Here is a 21900-nt window from a genome sequence, read left to right on the forward strand (position 1 = left end):
AGTTTCTCTTTGTCATTCTGCGCTACACTGACTTCGTTTTTCAGACAGACTTTCTCCACACCTCAGCCAGTTAGCCATTGACAGCAGTACCAGAGAGGAGGAGCACCGCCCCCAACTCCCATACCAAAGAGCCGCGAGAAAGAATTCTGACTATCCAGTTTCCAAAAGGAAGGGATGTGGGGCAGACAGAATAACAGATATGTACAACATAGGTCAGATAGAATGCGTATTGTCACACTCCTCTCTTTTCTCAGAAAAGGAAGTTTGTGTTAAGAATGGATTATGCACATTGTGGGCAGATGTGTGCTTGCACACTTGGTATTGTAGCGTCTAGAGCATTGAATGGAGAGCTTTGAATCCACTAATGTTTATTTTGCTGATAAGTAGATTAGTAGTTAATGGAACAGATACATGAGATTGATGTCTAGTAGCCATTCATGTCATCTGTAATACTTTTTGAAAGGAAGAGATTAATTGTGGTCGACAATATATATTGACTATATAGTTTGGAGTTATCCACTGACCAGGACTAGGTGGAAATTTAGCTCTTAGAAATAGTTGAAGAATGAGTTCTTGAAGTATAGCTAACAGTGGAAAATGCAATATAGGAAAATGGACCATTTCTTTCAAAGGCCACATGGAAAATAGATGGCAGTTGGGGGTTGAGGCCAGCACCTCTATCTGTTTGGATACTGTTAGTGGTAGACAAGAGGGGTGAGAAGGGGAAAGTGAGAAAACAGGTGGAGGCAAAATGCAAGGATAGGAAAGAGCAAAGGGGGGTGCTGGGAGATGACGCCCAAAGGCTTTCAGTTTCATTGAAGCTTTAGCATCTCTAGGCTGAATGGTCAATATGTTTTTTTATTGACATGTTATACTCATTTGGAGATATGGTTATTAAATCCTTTTGTCCTCCAAAAGTATTCTCAGTTCAGATTTCTAAGAAGCATCTGTTTAAGTCTTAATTCAGTGTTTTAGATAAACTTACAAGGTTTATAAACATTTTTCTGTGAGTGTCCTTGTCTGTTTTGTGCTTATTACAACAGGAGATCTAGGACTGGGTAACTTATAAAGAACAGAATTTATTCCTCATAACTATGGAGGCAGGCAGTTCAAGATCTGGGTGCTGGCAGGGTAGGGCCCGGCGCTGCTTCCAAGATGGTGCCTTGAGTGCCCCCTCCTCCAGGGGAAAGGGTGTTGTGTCCTGACACAGCAGAAGGGTGGGCGAGAGTAAACCCACTCCCACGAGCCCTTTTTGTAGCAGTATTGATCCTCTCATGAGGACAAAGCCTCCGTGACCTAAACACCCCCCATTTGCCGCACCTCCCAATACCACTGCCTTGGGGGTTCAGTTTCAACATGAGTTTTGGAGGGTCCAAACCCTCTAACCTTAGCAGTGAGTAAGTGCTTAGTAATGTTTAAGTGTGTGAGGCTGTTTCCATTTCTTTCTTTCTCACTTGTTTCACATTCTGCTTCACTACATTCTTAAGTTTAGTAAACAAGAGGCTTAGGTATTCTATATTTAGAAACTAATTGGATTCAGCTGGATTTTTAAAAATTTCAGCAGGATTCTTGAGGACTGATAACACAACAGCAGGTTCCTCGTGCCCGCAAGTGTGGCTTTGTTGCTCCCGGGCTCCCTCTGAGGGCTAGCTTCCTTCCAGCCCGTCCCCTGCCTGCATTTCTGTCCTGTCTGTCCTCATGGCAGGAAGGATCCAGGTTGGTGCAACGTGTTTTTTAAAAACACCAGCCGGGCGCGGTGGCTCACACCTGTAATCCCAGTATTTTGGGAGGCCGAGGCGGTTAGATCATGAGGTCAAGAGATCGAGACCATCCTGGCCAACGTGGTGAAACCTCGTCTCCACCAAAAATACAAAAATTAGCTGGGTGTGGTGGTGTGTGCCTGTAATCCCAGCTACTCGGGAGGCTGAGGCAGGAGAATTGCTTGAATCCAGGAGGCGGAGGTCGCAGCGAGCCGAGACTTCCCACTGCACTTTAGCCTGGCGACAGAGAGAGACTGGCTCAAACAAAACAAAAATGAAAACTACCCTGGCCAGGCATGGTGGCTTACACCTGTAATCCCACACTTTGGGAGGCCAAGGCGGGTGGATCACCTGAGGTCAGGAGTTTGAGACCAGCCTGACCAACATGGTGAGACCCCGTCTCTACTAAAAATACAAAAATTAGCTGAGTGTGGTGGTGGCGCCTGTAGTCCCAGCTACTTGGGAGGCTGAGGCAGGAGAATCACTTGAACCCAGGAGGCGGAGGTTGCAGTGAGCCCAAATGGCATCACTGCACTCCAGCCTGGGCAACAAGAGCGAAACCCAGTCTCAGAAAACAAAAACAAAAACAAACACCACGTAACATGACAAGCAGGATTCTGTCCACTTTTGCAGCCGTGTCAGGAAAACACCTCAGCACGGCTGCTTTGTTCTTCATGACGCCCTGAGGGAGCCGCCCTGCTGGCCTGGGCGCCCTGCCATGCTCTCCACTCAGGTCCCAGCCTCCAGGGATGGAGATGGGGAGCTGCTGGGTTGTCTTGACTCACAGGCTTTCCCACCGTTTGTTTCCTCCCAACAGTTTACTAGGAAAAATTTCAGACATGGAGAAAGGTTGGACTTGAACACCATAGACCCACCATCTGGATTCAGTATCTGCTTTGTCACATACTCATCCATCAGTCCATCTTACTATTTTTTATGTATTTCAGGATAGCATTTTGGCTTTTTTTCTTAGTCTGTTATCACTAAATATGAATCTTTATTCTCATTAAAATAATTTCAGGCATCATTAAGCAAATACATAGAAAGGGCAATGGCCAACAAAAGGGCCTTTCAAGTTCTTGCCATATGGTGGGTGTTCAGCAAATATTGTTAAATTAGTGCACTTGCGTTAGCCCTGTTAGACTAGCCCTGTCGCTAAACTTGAATTTGCCTTTTAGGACAAACAATTACTTTTAAACCGTATGTTTCCTAGGCACATGTGATCCCCAGTTTATAGGATGAACTTGAGGAAGATAGTCTGTGAAAGACAATCACTTAGAATTTGAAAGGGATTTAAAAATATGTATTATATATTATAAAGGTATATATAAAACATTTTAAACACATACTTTGTTTTTACCACGGTGATTCTCTCTTGGGATACATGCACAGCAGTGTTCCAAGGAATCAGTGTTTCTGGACCCTGTCTCAAGGATCCTCTTGAGGAATAGCCTGCAAGAGCAGTCCCTCCTCACTCCAGCCAGAATAGCTTTGTCCTAGTCTGCCTTATATGAAATTAAAATTTCGTTTAGGGCTGGTCATAGTGCCTCAGCCTGTAACCCCAATACTTTGAGAGGAAGATCTCTTGAGCCCAGGAGTTCGAGACCAGCCTAGGCAACATGGTGAAACCTTATCTGTACAAAAAATACAAAAGTTAGCTGGGCAGGGTGGCATGTGCCTGTAGTCCCAGCTACTGGGGAGGCTGAGGTGGGAGGATTGCTTGAGCCTGGTAGGTCGAGGCTGCAGTGAGCCATGATGGCACCACTGCACTCCAGCCTGGGTGACAGAGTGAAACTCTGTCTGGAAAAATAAAGAAATAAAAGCTTTTATTTTAAGGAAATGTTTTAAAATCATGGCTGTTTAGGTAACTCGACCAGCACACACTGCCCTATGTAAGTCTTGGTATGGTGGAAGAGTACCCAAATCTTAAATTTCTGAGTTAATGTGGCTAAAGATGCTGCATTATCATTCTTATTAGATAAGGAGCAGTGAACATTTTAATAGCAAGGGATTCTTCTAAAGATCTGTGAATCTTAGATGTGTGTGCGTGTGTGTATGTCTCTGTCTTCAGTTTCTGAGAGTCAGTGTTCCCAGAGTGAACAGTTTGTGTATTTCCACTTCTTACCTCCTAAGAGAAAGAACATAGTCTGTTGTTGTTGTTGTTAATGAAATAGGTGTTTGTTTGTTTGTTTGTTTGTTTTTAGAGACAGCAGGGTCTCACTCTCGCGCAGGCTGGAGTGCAGTGGCATGATCCTGGCTTACTGTAACTTTGCAATCCTCCCGCCTCTGTCTTTTCAGTAGCTGGTACTACAGGTGCTGGCTACAATGCCCAGCTAATTTTTCTTTAATTTTTTGGTAGAGATGGAATCTCGCTTTGTTGCCCAGGCTGATCCCGAACCCCTGGCCTTAAGCAATCCTCCTGCTATTTAGTCTCCCAAGTAGCTGGGATTGCAGGTGTGAGCTGCTGCACTCAACCAAAATAGGTGTATTTTGAGTAACTTTTTTAGGGCTGATCTCTAAATGCAATGTGGGCAGCTGCCAGAAACCTTCCCTGCCTCCGGAACAGAACAGGGCTATCACTGTTGGTGTTATTCTTCCTCAGAGTAGAGCAGATGAGTCATTTTGGTAATGTCTTCCTTTCTTCCAAAACAGCCACAGCCACTATCATGTTTGTACCAGCATGCTTAGAAAGTGAACTGTACACCTTTTGTGTTTTTACTACTCTGTTTATGTTTGTAACATCCTCTTTTCCTCTCCACTCCTGATAGGCTCGGGTTATGTATGATTTTGCTGCTGAACCTGGAAATAATGAACTGACGGTTAATGAAGGAGAAATCATCACAATCACAAATCCGGTAAGAGAACTGTACATTCGAATCTGATTGTCCCATGTGGACTTATTTTTAAGATTTTTTTTTTTGTAAGTTAATCATTCAAACCCACATGATTTTTTTCCTGTTGCTTATGAAATATTGATGGTGAAGTAAGAAGCTATTATATAAATACAGGAAAAAAGTTCCCTAAAGACAGCTATGTATGTAATTGAGTTTATTATGTCTGCTTATTTTGTGTCTTCTTCGATATGTTTATCTTACAATTTTTTAAATTACTTACAACCTTTTAGGTACCCCATAGTTGTCCTGGAACATGGTTCAGTGTGTTTACCCCTAGCACGATAATACTGTATCTCTAGAATAAGTAAAAGATGATGGTGATTTTCTTAAATGTCTTAACTGATTGATCCTATCATCATTTTTCTAAGCTCTTTTCCTAAGTCAGATTAGGTTGCCAGAAAGCAATATACTTAGACCAGCTCCAGTGGAGTTAGCTCAGCTCCCAGTGGAGTTCTCTTTGCTGAATTACAAGTTATTGCCTCAGCTTTTATTCAAACAAGAAACAACTCTATGTATAAAAAGCATTTCTGCATCTTTACCAAACCCTGTTTGAACTTGTGTACATATACATACACACATGCATCTTCAGGTACACTCATATGTATACATATGTACACATACATACACTCATCTTCAGATGTGTGTCTCTGCTTATATAACTGGGTTTATTATGCCCTCCCAGATAAACATCTATGTGATCTCTTATCTCAGGTTCTTTCTCCTGGAAATTGGGTACATTTTGTTTCATGAAGTCAAATCTTTATAGACTGTTGGATTTCTGTTATGGTCTGTGTTGTCAGGAAGCTTAGAGGCAAACATAATATTCATTTGTGTCCAATCTTCTTTGCCCAAGATTCTGTTACAGTTTTTTCCATTATTTCTGTGTGATACTTGTCTCATTACATTTAATTGTTCTTTTTACATGTAATTTTATTGTAACTGTTCTTAAAATATGTAGCAAAATTATGAGATGAACATCATTTGAAATAATGTAACAAAAATTGTATCAATTAATAGTATTTCATTGCAGGCTCATATAGATGGAGAAGGAACAAAAGCAGATAGGGAGAATTTGTCTTTGTAAACTGAGTAAAACTTGCACCCATCGTTATCCGCTTTCTTCACCTGGCTGATTTCGTGACACTGCCCTGTGCATCCCTGTCCTTGGTCCACGCCTCCGCCTCTGGGCCCCACATTGCAACGTGTCTCTTCTGTGTCCTCTTCCTCGTGACTATCACTCACATACTTAATGTGTGTGCAGTCTTGGGAGAGGTACCCTGGAGATACAAAGATAGGAAACCCGGCCCTTGCCCTGTGCTCCTTGTTTTCCAGAGAGGTCTGCATGCCAGTGTTTCTTACTGAATGTTTCCAGAAGGGAACTCGTTGTGTCTGTGCTGTAGAACACGTTGGATCCCACACGCCTCTCCCCGGCCTCGCTGGCTGTCCTCTTGTGTCCCTCCCCTCTCTGCCTCACGAGTGTTGGGGTTCCCACGTCATTCCATCTTCAGCCCATTTCCTTACACTGTGCGGTCTCAGATTTTTGTATTGCCATCTCTGGTGATGACTTTAAACCTGTGTCTGCAGCTTCCTCCTGTGGCTGCAACCTCAGAGGCGCCCAGACACCTTCACCTAGTTTTTTCACACGCACTTCACACTGACCACGTCCAGACTCAGCTCATCACCCATGCGATGCTCAGCCTACTCCTACTTCTCTGTATTTCTCTGTATTTCTGTTGCGGCGCCTTTCCATTCAGTGAACCAAGGCCCCCAAGGCTAAGTCACTTAAAGCCATTGGTTTCTCTCCCTAAAGTTTTACTCCGTCCGGCCTCTTCTCTCCACCCTGCGCTTCCTGCCAGTGCCCTGAGCTAAGCTCTCATCCTCTTGCCTGGACCGTGCACCTTCCTCACTGGCCTTTCCCTCAAGCCCAGGGTCTGTCTAAACGGCCAGTGTGGCCAGGTCACTCCTCTCTGGCAGCATTTTCTGTCAGCTGTAGGTCTGTGAGATACCCCACCATGGGCCCCATCAGACCTCGCCAGCCTTTCCCTGTGCACATGCACAGGCACACACACGTGCACTCTCTCACATTATGCATACCCCCACACACACTTGCACACACTCTTATGTGTGCACACACACACATGCACACACACCCTCGCACCCTCATACACCTCTCATGCTCTCATACACTTTACATACTCTTTCACATGCGCACTTTTACACACACACACCTTCTTACTCTCACCTCTCATGCACACCCACACTCGCATGCTCACACACATAGGCAGCACTCACACGTGTGAGCATGCACACACCCTCTTCACTCTCACTTGCCCTCACACACCCACACTCATGCTGTCACACATACACATGCACTCACACATGTGAGCACACACACCCCTCACTCACCTCTCATGCACACCCACACTCATGCTCTCACACATACATGCACTCACACGTGCAAGCACATGCATCCCTCTCACTCACCTGCTCTCATGCACACCCACACTCATGCTCTCACACATATACATGCACTCACACATGTAAGCACACACACCCCCTCAGACACTCTCACCAGCTCTCTCACATCCCCATGCTCATGCTCTCACATATGCACTCACACGTGTGAGCACGCACACACACCTACTCTCTCACCTGTGTGAGTGCACTCACCCCTCAGACACTCTCACCTGCTCTCACACATGCCCACACTCTCCTGCTCTCACACAGATGCAGCACTCACCCGTGCAAGCACATACACCCTGCAGATAGTCTCACCTGCTCTCACACAGATGCAGCACTCACCCATGCAAGCACATACACCCTGCAGGTAGTCTCACCTGCTCTCACACAGATGCAGCACTCACCCATGCAAGCACATACACCCTGCAGATAGTCTCACCTGCTCTCACACATACATGCACTCTCCTGTGCAAGCACACACACCCCGCAGACACTCACCTGCTCTCACACATACATGCACTCTCCTGTGCAAGCGCACACACCCCTCACTCTCACCTGCTCTCACACATACATGCACTCTCCTGTGCAAGCACACACACCCCTCACTCTCACCTGCTCTCACACATACATGCACTCTCCTGTGCAAGCACACACACCCCTCAGACACTCTCACTTGCTCTCACACATACCTACACTCTCCTGCTCTCACACAGATGCAGCACTCACCCAACGCACACCCCTCAGACACTCTCACCTGCTCTCACACATACATGCACTCACCCGTGCAAGCACGCACACCCGTCAGACACTCTCACCTGCTCTCACACATACCCACACTCTCTTGCTCTCACACAGATGCAGCACTCACCCGTGCAAGCATGCACACGCCCCTCAGACACACTCACCTGCTCTCATGCACACGCACACTCGCATGCGCGCACAGAGCTCCTGTGGAAGGAGAGAGTGAGAACTGTGGCAGTGCAAAGATCGAGGAGGGAGAATGAGGAACGGCAGAAGTGATAGCAGTTTTTGAATAGTGAGCATATTTAGAAAACGTACTTTGTATGTCTTGGATTAAAAAAAGAATCGGCCAGGTGCAGTGGCTCACGCTTGTAATCCCAGCACTTTTGGAGGCCAAGGCGGGTGGGTCACTTTGAGCTCAGCAGTTCAAGACCAGCCTTAGTAACATGGCAAAACCTCATCTCTACAAAAAATAGAAAAATTTAGCCGGGTGTGGCAGTGCGTGCCTGTAATCCCAGCTACTTGGGAGACTGAGGTGGGAGGGTCACTTGAGCCCAGGAGTTCGAGGCTGCAGTGAGCCAAGATTGCGCCACTGCATGTCAGCTTGGGAGACAAAATGAGATAGTGTCTCAAAAAAAAAAAAAAAAAATCACTGGGTAGAAAAAAATGATGTAGTAATTTTGTATTATATGCTAGGTGTGCATGTTCTCATTCATAGGTGGGAATTGAACAGTGAGAACACTTGGACACAGGGCGGGGAACATTGCACACCAGGGCCTGTCGTCGGGTGGGAGGAGGGGGGTGGGATAGCATTAGGAGAAATACCTAATGTAAATGATGAGTTAATGGGTGCAGCACACCAACATGGCACATGTATACATATGTAACACACCTGCACGTTGTGTACATGTATCCTAGAACTTAAAGTATAATAATAATTTTTAAAAATTTAAAAAAATGCTAGATGTGTATAAGTTAGATTCATTTTTAATCATAGCAGAGATTAAAGATTATTCAGTCTTACCTTTTTTTTTTTTCTTCTTTGCAGACAGGGTTTCACTCTGTCACCCAGGCTGGAGTGAGGTGGTGTGATCTTGGCTCACTGTAACCTCTGCCTTCTGGGTTTAAGCAATTCTCATGCCCCAACCTCCCCAGTAGCTGGGATTACAGGTGTGAGCCGCTGTACCCAGCCTCATCTAATTTCTTTATTGAAGTATTTAATTTTTCTTGGTAAAATAGCAACTTGTCCTCAAGTTGCTATTATGGTCAGAAAGTGACAAAGTTGTGGCTTACAGTGATTTTTTAAGAGAATGTGATTATTCAGATTCAGATTATTAACTAATTAGGGCATTATTTTAAAACTGTAAAAACTCTTACTATGTTAAGATGAGAAAGTGGGACTTACCACTTAACATTGTTAATAATTAATAATATTAATATTAACATTAATAGCTTAATATTTAGATAAAGTTTCTTCCAAGGATAGCAACTTTTATTCTAAATAAAAGATGCAATTTTTCCTTTGATCATAGATTGAAATGGCAATCCTGGTATATGGAGTTCTACTTTATTACTTAGTTTATTAATATTGTTTATCCAGAAGAACTAAGGAAACATGGATCAGTTCACTTTTTCTTCATAACAATCCTAAAATTTAGTAGTTTAACCCAGTAACCATTTGTCACTGCTTAGGAATCTACAAGTCAGCTGGATAGTTCTCCTGAGCTGCACTGCGTGTGTCTGCAGTCACTGGACCCTGCTGGGGACTGACTGGTCTAAGCTAGCCTCACTCATGAGTCTGCCAATTCTCTGGGTTGGCTGGCTTTGGATGGGGCAACAGGGAGACTGGGTCTCTGTCATCATCTAGCAACCCACATTCATTCATATAGCAGCTTGGGTGCCAGAAGAGTCGGCTGAAGTGTGCAGAAGCCCTTGAGGCAAGGTTCTGGATTCCCTGGAGGATTTCCACCTGATTCTGTTGACCAGCGAGGTAGCAGAGGGCAGATTCCAGGCCTGGGATGCGCATCCCACTGCTTCACATTCAGAGCTGCGAGCCGCTTTTATCATCTGCCACAGACCAGTACACAGACAAGACGAGGGTCATCTAATCATCAGCTGTTTTCAATCTTTGATCACTTATTATTGAAGTTTGATTTTTATTGTTTTACATTTTAGGTTATCATTTTCTGAAGTAAAGAGAAGGCTTAAGAATTTAAGATTTTGAACAGTGTTCTCTAGGAGTAAAAAGCTTAATGTTAATTGCTTTTTTTATGTATAACAATTCCTCCACATAAAATTTCTCCAGGAAATCTCAACTGTAACCTTTTTCTTTTTTTTTTTTTTTTTTTTTTTGTTGGTGACTTATTAGGATGTAGGTGGAGGATGGCTGGAAGGAAGAAACATCAAAGGAGAACGAGGGCTGGTTCCCACAGACTACGTTGAAGTAAGAGCTTCCTGTCATTCATTCATTAGAGCTCATCTTTGTCAGGCATCTGTTTATGAATTATCAACTTACAGGAAGTCAGCAACTTTTTGTAAAATAAAATTTCCATGGTAAATATATAATAAATGTTAACTATATAAAATATGGAAAGTACATTGAAATAGAACTAAGAAAAATATTACCTGTAGACCCAAGCTCCAAAGAATGACTACAAATATTTAGGTTAAGTTTCTTTCAGGGATAGCAACTTTTAATTAGTCTGAAGTATTTTTCCTTTGCTAATATTGTCTATATTATAAATATATAAATATATATTATAAATTCAATAAGATATGAAATTATATATCAATATATCTGTTAACATATAAATTTTAAATATATATTTAATATATATTTTTATAAGCAAAATATATAAATTTTATAAAATATAAATTATATAAATTATAAATATAGATATATATTTATAATATGATACATATAACGTATTTTTCCTTTGCTGATATTGCTGCCATCTATAATATTGTTTATTGTACAATTGACTCACAGTTTAAATAGATTTTTTTAAGTGCATATCTCAGTTCCTTCTCCCATTCCCATAGACAGAGGGGTGTCTTGGTGGAGCTGCTGTGGGGATCTGTTAGGATGGATACCCAGGAGAGCAACACAGCAGCCTGGGCTGGCCCTGCCTGGGACACCCCCAAGCTGAGCCAACCGCCTGGCGCCCCCTGCTGGTTGTCTTTCGGTCCCTCCAAACCGAGCATGTGCAGGTTCTTGGTAAGCTTGTCTTTCATGTTCGGTGACAGAAAGAAGCGAAGGTTTCCTGATGCCCTGTGAGTACAACTGGAGCTAGATCAAGAATAAAGATACCTTTGGTTCGCCTCCAGGAGAAAAGAGTTCCCCCTAGAGGATGTTTACCGGGGACCTGTCTGCAGAGTGAGGTCTCAGGCCGTCCTTCTGTTGTTGATAGACAGTGAGGGTGGGGAGTCATGACCCCTCAGAGAATCCGATGCAATCTCTAGGCTTTCCCTCAGAAACGTGTGCCCATGCACACACCACAGCCTTTTCCGTATTACTGCAGCCCCCTATTCACAGGCCCCTGGCCTCACTCCGTAGGTCTTATGTTGAAGTCTTGTTTTACTTGCATGCACTTTGCATCCAGCAGCCCACAAATTGAAAAGATTGAGAAAAATCTGAGAATTTAAGTTGATATTGGCAGTAATTGGATTTTCTAGGATTCTGCTTATAGAAAGGAATAGTGATTACAGATATTCTTGGGTTTGCTTACCTCTTAAGAATATAAAACCCCCTCTATTAGAAATAGATCCTGCAGGCAGAAAATCAGTAAGGACGTGGTTGAACTCAGCACCATCGATAAATTGATGTCCACTTAGGGATGTCTATAGACTGCTTCATCAAACCACAGCAGCATACACATTCTTTTCAAGCTTACGTGGAACATTCTCCAAGACAGACCACATATTCTGAGCCATAAAACATACCTCAACATGTTTGAAAGAAATCATATAATGTCTGCCCTGAGACCACAATGGAATCACACTAGAAATCAAAGCAGAAAGATAGATGGAAAATCTGTAAATACTTAGAGATTGAACAACCCACTTCTAAATAATGCATGGATCAAAGAAGAAATCTCAAGAAATTAAAAAATAGTTTGAATTAGATAAAAATGAAAATACAACCCATCAAAATAGAGTATGCAGCAAAAGCAGTGCTTACAGAGAAATTTGTAGCATTGAAGAATATAAACCCTTTTTGACAATTCTTGTTTGCCCTCAAAGGCTCCCTGAAGTGACCGTAATCCATGAAAATAATTGTGGCTCTTTCTCCTATTCAGATTTTACCCAATGATGGAAAAGATCGATTTTCTTGTGGAAATTCAGTGGCTGACCAAGCCTTCCTTGATTCTCTCTCAGCCAGCACAGCTCAGGCCAGTTCGTCGGCTGCCAGCAACAATCACCAGGTACGTCTCACTTTCTTCTTCTTCTGGATGTGGCTAGCTTTACTGAAAACAGAGCATATTTGTGAAAGCTTGTGATGCATTATAGCTATTGCCATTCCCCAAAAGCATAAACAAAGTCGCTTTTAGGTTGTTCTGTGGCATTTCTGTTGGGTACTAACAAAGAACTCACCTGTTAAGCCTGATAATGACTGTTTGCAAAATTTATTATAAGAGAAAAGGCATGGTGTTAATTGAGGGTTGCTTTTAGAAGTCTGTCATGATATGAACACAGACCCCAGAAACTGCAAATATCCTCTTAGATAAAGGCATGGAAAGGAGGAAGAAGAGGAGGCTCTTGTTGTTGAGGAGGTCAGTGTCAGAGCCTCAGCCTGGATCAGGAAATGGATTCCCTGGCCCTGGCATGTTGCTTACACTCTCAGAGCTAGAGGCCCTCATCCTGCAAGTAGAAGCAGTGCCTGTGAAAGTCTACCAGATCCAGGCACTCAGCACTTGGTACTCTTATTGTGTTGCTTCCAGGAAACTTAGAATTGTGGGATAACTTGAGAAGAATACAAGGAAATTTTATATTAATTTTAATTAAAATTTGACTAGTTTAGGTGAATTTGTCTAGTTCGTTTATTGCCAAATGATGACACAGAGTAAGTGACAAGAAGAAAATTAGGAAGATAGATATCAAAATATTGTTGCTGCTGGGCACGGTAGCTCACGCCTGTAATCCCAGCACTTTGGGAGGCCAAGGCAGGTGGATTGCTTGAGTGCTGGAGTTCGAGACAAGCCTGGGCAACACGGTGAAACCCCATCTCCACACGTTAAAAAAAAAAAGTTAAAAAAAAAGAATTAAAATATTGTTAACTGCTTACATCTTTAGAAATGAATGGGCTTTAGGAGATGTTATTTCTTGATATTTTTTTAACTACATAAAAGGTTTTAAATTCTGTCAGGCCTAATAATCATATCACTTACAAGTATTTGCTTATAGAATATCTGTTTATTAGCCAGGCACAGTGGCTCACACCTATAATCCCACCAGCACTTTGGGAGGCCGAGGCGGGCGGATTACCTGAGTTCAGGAGTTTGAGACCATCCTGGCCAACATGGTGAAACTCCATCTCTACTAAAAATACAAAAATTAGCTAGGCGTGGTGGCAGGCACCTGTAATCCAAGCTGCTCGGGGGGGCTAAAGCAGGAGAATCACTTGAACCCGGGAGGCGGCCACTGCAGTAAGCCGAGATCATGCCACTGTACTCCAGCCTGGGCAAGTGAAACTCTGTCTCAAAAGAAAAAGAATATCTGTCAATTGACCTTCCAAGTGAGTTTATCTAAGTTTATCACCATATACTAACTGCAGGTTTTATACGTTTCAAAACAGCTTTTTGTAGACATTCTGAATTACAAATTAGACTCAGATATTTAAAATTTGCAGGCAAGGTGATTGATCACTGTAATTGAAGAACACTTTTCTATATTTTATTACTCTATACTACTTGAGAACATTGGCCAGGTAAGGGTTACTCACTGTGAAACATGAATAGTAGTTATACCTCACTGGAAGTTTTCCCAGGGGTTCTCAACCTGAGCCTCATTGCCGTTTGAGGCCCCGCACCCTTTCCTAGTGGGGCCCATCCTGGGCACTGCAGGATGTTGAGCAGCCTTCCTAGCTTCTACCTACCAGGTGCCAGTCACATGCACGCCACCTCAGTTGTGACAACCAAAAATGTCTCCAGATATAGCCAGGTGTTGCCTAGGGAGCAAAGCCAAGCTGGTTGAGATTCACTGAGTTATACAGAAGCACCCATGAAATGGGTTTGCATTAATAAAGGACAAGATTTTAATAAAAGAATTGTAATGAGCTGATCATAGAATAAGTGAGGCAAACAAAAAATAGAAATATTTATCTTATTTTAATTCTAGGGACTGACCAGCTATTATCTCAAGATAGGTGGAAGCGGTTTAGCTAATGAAAAGAATTTAAAACTCAGATTTAAGTCATGTTCTGTTAGGAAATATATTCCTTGGTATTTACTTGTAGTTTAATATAAACTGGTATAAGTCTAAAATTTGTTTCATCTAGGTTATTTAGAAGGTAATAAAACCAAAAAAAAAAGCAGGTGGGGAGGGAATCTAGTCTAACATTGAATCTAATCAGATCCTTTGAAAGCAAAGAAAATGAACTGAAACTAGAATTAACAAAAATGCAGAAAGCATAGCCATCATTAATTTGAGCATTTGAATTTAATGTAAATCAAGTAAAAATATTTTAACTGCTATCTCTGCCCTCTGTTATCTGGGATATGAGAACAATTTAAGTAGGCCAAAATTTGGGTACATTTTGTAAATACCATGAAAGATGTCACGAGTAGGAAACCAGATGACCATTATTAATTGGTAGCTTTTTAAACATTTTCCTATCAGGTTTGCCCATTGCTTTCATTTTCTGAATGCGGGTAGGAAGATGCGTGCTCTGAGGTGAGCTGCTTGGGAGGCTCTGATTGCCTGTTCCGGCACGTGCTCTCTCCCAGGGTCGGTTTTGTTTTGAGAGCGGGGACCTCAGAGAAGCTGGGCCTCTCTCCTGCCCATCAGGCCCACGGGCACATCCCCTCTCAGGCATGCATCTCTTCAGCTTGGCATACTCTGCCAACTTCTGAGCCAGTGTCTCTTTACTCATCTTAGCATCAGTAAGTTTAAATTTGACTCTCCTCCCACACAAGCAAGTTGAAGCCCCATATTCAGTTGGTTATCCAATTTCCTGAGTGTCGTATTTTTCTTTAAGTATATCTTTTTAAAGATCTCTTTGAATAACTTACTTCAAGCCTGCTACTCTTTCCTTGACTTTGTATTCTTAATCTGTGCTGCATTTCAGAGTAACTAGTTCATAAATGTATAACCTACTATGTAAGATAGCACTTTCTTTTGGTTTTTCTTTAAACTCCTAATTTCAGGTTGCTTGGGGGGACCCTTTGGTTCTAGATTCTTACTGAGTAGTCTCAGGTAAGCAGAGTTGCTGGTGTCAAGGCAGTGTTGCTGCATCCAGGACCCTGGCCCACTGTGATTGCTTTCCTCTTTTGGTGGTGAGAAAACGCTTTATCAGCTAAAACGCAGTCGAGCTTGGCTGGAGTTTACACTAGAATTGTCAGTGTGAAAGGAATATGATGAGTTGTTCTTTAAATGGACTGAAACAGTTTGATTTGGAAAATTATAAAGCTGTTTATTAAAGTACTTGGAGAAAATAATAGCATTTTTTTTATGACCTTGGAATATGGAAGGCCCCCCCCTTTTTTTTTTGAGACGGAGTCTCGCTCAGTCACTCAGGCTGGAGTGCAGTGGCGTGATCTCAGCTCACTGCAACCTCTGCCTCCTCCTGGGTTCAAATGATTCTCCTGCGTCAATCTCCTGAGTAACTGGGACTACAGGTGCCCGCCACCACGCCCAGGTAATTTTTGTATTTTTGGTGGAGACGGGGTTTCACCATATTGGCCAGGCTGGTCTCAAACTCCTGACCTTGTGATCCGCCCACTTCAGCCTCCCAATTGCATCCGGCCTATGGAAGCCCTTTCTGAGGCTGACAGCACAAAGTCTACTGGCCATTAAGGAGATAATTGACACATTTAGGTAAACAAGTAATATTAAATTAGGAAAAATACTACTGACCTATGACGGATACAGGCTAATTCCATTCATATACATACACTCTTGCTAACCTGTAGGAAAAAGATGAAGAATTCAGAAGAAATAGGTAAAGTGTATAAACAGGCTGTTCTTTGGGGGAAAAAGATACTAATAGTTAATATACTTGGGAAAATGCTCATTTTGAGATTCTTCTATCAAACTAGCAGAGAATGAAAACAGTTTAAAAGCTAGTGTCATAAAGGTGTGGTGAGATAGGCAATGTCGTACAAAGCAAGAGAAAAGGTAACGTGATGAAGCTTTTCAGGGCTGGTTCGGTAATGTACATGAGTATTTACAATGCATATCTCTAAGGCCCAGCGGTTCTGAGTTCCTCCTGCAGATCTGCTCGCAGAACACAGGTTTCTGGGCAAGAGCGGTTCCTACGGCATTGTTTGTAACAGCAGAAAACCGGAATGTAAATGTCTGTCAGCAGGGGACTGATTGGATGAACTATAGGCAGCCACGCAGTGGAAAGCTGAGCTTCCCTTAGGGAGAGTGAGGGTAGATTTAGATGTACAGATAGAGGTATGATTTTTTTAAAAGGCACCTCAGTATGGGTAATGTTATCTTTCTTGCGTTTAAATGCACACACATACACACACACCATAGATGCAAAGTGTGTAGAAAATTTATCGAAGGATACCCAGGAACTGAATCAAACTCTCTTCATTTTCTTATTCAAATACAGATTTTATATTACCCAGATGAGGACAACCATTTTATTACCTTTGAAAAGAAAGCATAGTTTTTAGTGGTTAATATTAGTTTCATTATTAGTTACTTATCGGTTATGTCACAGTTTCAAGAGTATTTCACGTTAGTGGCTGAACCACTGGAATGAATGGACCAGCTGATGGGAATGAATGTCAGTTGTTAAAAATCTCTACTCCTGTGTGTGCTAGTCTTGTTTTTCATCCACTTATTGTTGTTTAGATTACATCACTGCTGTGATTCTGAAAAGGTTTCAGTATAGATCTTAAACTCTCAGATTACTGCTTCTTTAGAGTACTTACTTTTGAGAAATTAATAGAAAGTTTTTGTTTGTACCTTTCTAAAGAATGAGAACAATGAGGTTTAAATGTTACTTAAAAGTTCTGTAAACCTAGATGTCTTATCTGAAGGTTTTCTACTTGAGAGGTTTGTTTTCTGTTTCCTTCAAACACTAGAAAGATGTGTATACTTGGAATAAAGCTGCTTTTCTTTTGGTGAGAGCCCTTCTGGCCTCTGTCATATGCTGTCCCTGGCGTCTCTCTGTTTTTCTGTTTCACACCCCGCCAGTCCCCAGGTGAGTGGTGTGGTGGGAAGCATGTAAGCTTTGCTGTTAGATCCAGGCTTGCCAGTCGGCTCCACTGTGTAAGAATTGTGGCTTTGGCATAAGACCTGCCTCCTGAATTGTCGGAGGATTAGGCCACCAATATAAAGTAGTGCCGGACACGTGGAAGACATTTCATAAATATTTTCCTTCTTTTCCCACTTCTTCCCTCCTTTAAAAGGGTGTCTTCAATCCACTTACCCTTTTGTGTTCCAGCCTCTCTCACTATTCTACCTTCTCTAATGGTGTAGATTCCCTTCTAAAGTGTCTCTCTAATCTTGAATTGTCTCTTTCTAAAGTGTCTCTCTAATCTTGAATTGTCTCTTTCTAAAGTGTCTCTCTAATCTTGAATTGTCTCTTTCTAAAGTGTCTCTCTAATCTTGAATTGTCTCTTTCTAAAGTGTCTCTCTAATCTTGAATTGTCTCTTTCTAAAGTGTCTCTCTAATCTTGAATTGTCTCTTTCTAAAGTGTCTCTCTAATCTTGAATTGTCTCTTTCTAAAGTGTCTCTCTAATCTTGAATTGTCTCTTTCTAAAGTGTCTCTCTAATCTTGAATTGTCTCTTTCTAAAGTGTCTCTCTAATCTTGAATTGTCTTTCTAAAGTGTCTCTCTAATCTTGAATTGTCTCTTTCTAAAGTGTCTCTCTAATCTTGAATTTTCTCTTTGATTTGCCCGATTTCTCGCTGTTCGTTGAACAGTTCTATCAGCATGTCTCCTCTGTATCTGAAATTCATCTTCAACTGAATCACTTATTTCCCCACAAAACTAGTTTCTCTTCCTGACTTTCCTGTTTCTGTTTCTCTGAAATGTTACTTCTTTCTGTACCCTCTTTTTATTCTGCTTTAAAACCCTAACCGAGTGCCATCGTGAGCCACAGTTATTGAGAGGCGTGCTCTGCATCCTTGAGATGTGGAAAGAGAGGGAACTGATTGAGATCCATTGTTCTAACAGATTTCCTGTCTTTTCTCTCCTCCTTAAGAGGCAACCTAGCTTGGTATCAAGGCAGTGAGCTTAGGAGCCAGACTGTCTAGGTTTTAATCCCAGATCTCACACGTCCTGTGTGAATCAGGGTAAGCTGCTTAGCATCTCTGTGCCTTATCTGTAAAACCTCATGGGATTGTTGGAAAAAGTAAATGAAAAAAGAGTTCTAAAGTATTTGGAAGAATACATGTTACTTAGTAGTGGTTTAATAATTGTTAATTATAGTTATCTCATATACCACTGCTTCTAAAACAAGACATTAAGGACAGGCACACTTCATTTATTGCCCTTTGCTTTATTGCACTTGACAGATAATGCATTATTTACAGATTGAAAGTTTTGGGCACCCCCTCTGTTGAGCAAGTCTATGGGCGCCATTTTGTCAACAGCATGTACTCACTTGGTGTCTCTGTTTCACGTTTTGTTAATTCTTGCAATATTGCATACTTTTTCGTTATTATTATGTTTTGATGATTCATGATGAGTGATCTTTGATGTTACTATTGTAATTGTTTTGAGGCACCACAACGGCGAGCTTAATTGACATGTTTTATGTGTTCCGACTGTTCCACCCACCAGCCATTCCCTCATCTTTCTCCCTCTCCTTGGACCTCCCTATTCTCTGAGACACAACAGTATTTCAGTGAACCAATTATTAACCCTGCAGTGGCCTCTAAGTGTTTCAGTGAAAGGAAGAGTCACGTTTCTCTCACTTTAAATCAAGAGCTACAAATTATTAAGCTTAGTGAGGAATGCTTGTCAAAAGCTAAAGTAGGCCAAAAGCCAGGTCCTCTTGAGCCAAACACTTAGCCAAGTTGTGAATGCAAAGGAAAAGTTTTTGAAGGAGATTAAAAGTAGTAGTCCAGTGAAGAATGGTAAGAAAATGAAATAGGCTTATTGCTGATGAGAAGGTTTGAGTGGTCTGAGTAGAAGATCAAACCAGCCACAACATTCCCTTAAGCCAAAGCCTAATGCAGAGCAAGGTCTTAACTATCTTTAATTCTGTGAAGGCTGAGAGAGGTGAGGAAGCTGCAGAAGAAAAATTTGAAGCTAGCAGAGGTTGGTTCATGAGGCTTAAGGAAAGAAGCTGTCTTCATAATACAAAAGTGCACAGTGAAGCAGCAGGTGCTGCTGTGGAAGCTGCAATACATTATCCAGAAGATCTAGCAAAGATTATTGATGATGGTGCTGCACTAAACAGATTTTCAGAGCAGATGAAACAGCCTTCTATTATTGGAAGAAGATGCCATCTAGGACATGCACAGCTGGAGAGGGGAAGCCAGTGCCTGCTTCAAAGTTTCAAAGAACAGACTGACTCTCTTATAAGGGGCTAATGTGGCTGATAACTTTATGTTGAAACTGGTGCTCATTTACCATTCTGAAAATCCTAAGGGTCCTTAGAATTATGCGAAATCTGCCTGTGTTCTGTAAATTGAATAGCCAAGCCTGGATGACAGCACATCTGTTTGCAATATGATTTACTGAATATTTCAAGCCCACTGTTGAGACAAACTGTTGAGAAAAAAAGATTTCTTTCAAAATATTACTGCTCATTGACAATGCCCCTGGTCACCTAAGAATGCTGATGGAGATGTACATGAAGATTGATGTTTTCATGCCTGCTAACACAGCATTTATTCTACAGCCCATGGATTGAGGAGTAATTTTGACTTCTAAGTCCTATAAGAAATACATTTTGCAAGGCTATGGCTGCCATAGTGATTCCTCTGATGGATCTGGGCAAAGTACATTGAAAACCTTCTGAAAAGGATTCATCGTTCTGGATGCCATGAAGAACATTCATGATTCATGGAAGAAGGTCAAAATGTCAACATTAACAGGAGTTTGGAAGAAGTAGATTCCAACCCTCATAGAAGATGTTGATGAAGGAAGTAACTGCAGATGTGGTAGAAATAGTAAGAGAACTAGAATTAGAAGTGGAGCCTGAAGATGTGACTGAATTTCTTCAACCTCATGATAAAACTTGAACAGATGAGGAGTTACTTCTTATGGATGAGCAAATAAAGTGGTTTCTTGAGATGGAATCTATTCATGATGAGGATGCTATGAACATTGTTGAAATGACAACAAATGATTTAGAATATTCCATGACCTTAGATAAAATAGCAGCAGGATTTGAGAGAATTGATTCCAGTTTTGAAAGAAGTTCTACTGTGGGCAAAATGCTATCAAACAGCATCACGTGCTACAGAGAAATATTTCATGAAAGGAAGAGTCAGTTGACGTGGCAGACTTCATTGTCTTGTTTTAAGCAGTTGCCACAGCCACCCCAACCTTCAGCAACCACCACCCTGATCAGTCAGCAATCATGAACATCAAAACAAGACCCCCCCCCCAACCCCAGCAAAAAGGGTGCAGCTTGACTAGTGGAAAGCTCAGATGATCGTTAGCGATTTTTAGCAATAAAGTATTTTTAATTAAGATATGTATATTTTTTACACATAATGCTTTTGCACACTTATACAGTATCATGTAAACATAACTGTTATGTACACTGGGGAACCAAAAAAATCCACATGACTCACTTTAACGTGATGGACTGGAACCAAACCCTCAGCATTGCCGACGTATGCTTTTATGTCATCTCCTTGTTTAAGAAACTTCAGAGGCTCCTCTGTTGCTTTCTGGAATAATCATTTTCTACATGTCAGCAGGGCTATCCCAGGAGAAGGTCTTTATGTATCAGAGTTATGCAAGCAGACGCTGAACAGTTCATGGTAGGGAAATTGTAGAAGAAATTCATCTGAATTTGAGGTTGAAATACTTTTCCAAGCTCAGTTATATTTCTGTGATGCCTCAGTGTGGCTACCCATCATCGCCTTATCTTTAAGTTATTTATTTGTCTCTAGGCAAACTGATTCTCCAAATATGACCCACGTTGTCTCACCTTTTCTTTGTACCTTTGGCTTGCTCATCTAAGAATAATAGAGTGACTCCTTCCGTCTTTCAGAAGCCCATCTCTTCGGGCTCGGCTCAAATACCATGTCTTCTATAAAACCTTTTGTTTTCTGTTTTACTTCTCTGGATTCCCTTAGCACAATTTGTGACTCTTATACAAACTATGTTGCTTATTTGTAAATTGTTAAGCTTAATAAGCAAAGAATTTGTCTTTTTTTCTATTCCCAGTGACCTATAAGAGACTTTGTGCCATAATACTCTGTTCTTGTTTGAATAATTTTTTTTCAGTTATAAATATATCAAAAGGTACTTTACAATGTAAGCTATTAAGAGACTTACAGATTTCCTGAATCCCTGCCTTGGAGAAGTTTGTGTTCTTAACACCAACCACAGGCCTAGGAGCTGTCCATCCCTGGCTTGTTATTCTCCATCTGATGGGCTACCCAATCAAAAACAGGAAGGTTCTCTTATAGAAAATTCTCTGGCATTGTTATTTTTTAAAAACAGTTGGTATATTAAACAAATGCTTGAAGTTAAGTGGTATTTAAGGATATAACATTTTTCTATTCAGAGATTTTCCATGTAATTATATTTGTTACAAAGGAATTTTTATTGGTTATAGGATGAGGAAGGCAATGGCAATTTTATGTTGGAATTACATTTTGCTTTCTTAGTTCTCAAAAGTCTATTTTTAGGCCATTTTAGGCCTTTTTTGGTAGTCCATTTAAAAATAAATTGATAA

The 21900-nt window shown here is 41.5% G+C and overlaps 1 protein-coding gene across 3 annotated transcripts in view; it reads left to right on the top strand.

The window, feature by feature from the left end:
* SNX9 (sorting nexin 9) overlaps positions 1-21900 on the top strand; it is a 121190-nt gene that overhangs the window by 39392 nt on the left and 59898 nt on the right. For all 3 annotated transcript variants that reach the window (XM_054558374.2, XM_024248364.3, XM_063725072.1), the window contains exons 2-4: positions 4529-4615; positions 10224-10298; positions 12154-12279. In XM_054558374.2, the coding sequence (XP_054414349.1) occupies positions 4538-4615; positions 10224-10298; positions 12154-12279 (279 nt within the window). In that variant the 5' untranslated portion in view covers positions 4529-4537. The remainder of the gene's footprint in view (positions 1-4528; positions 4616-10223; positions 10299-12153; positions 12280-21900) is intronic.

Source organism: Pongo abelii, chromosome 5 (assembly GCF_028885655.2).
Source record: "Pongo abelii isolate AG06213 chromosome 5, NHGRI_mPonAbe1-v2.0_pri, whole genome shotgun sequence".
In the NCBI taxonomy this organism is placed as follows: Eukaryota; Metazoa; Chordata; class Mammalia; order Primates; family Hominidae; genus Pongo; species Pongo abelii.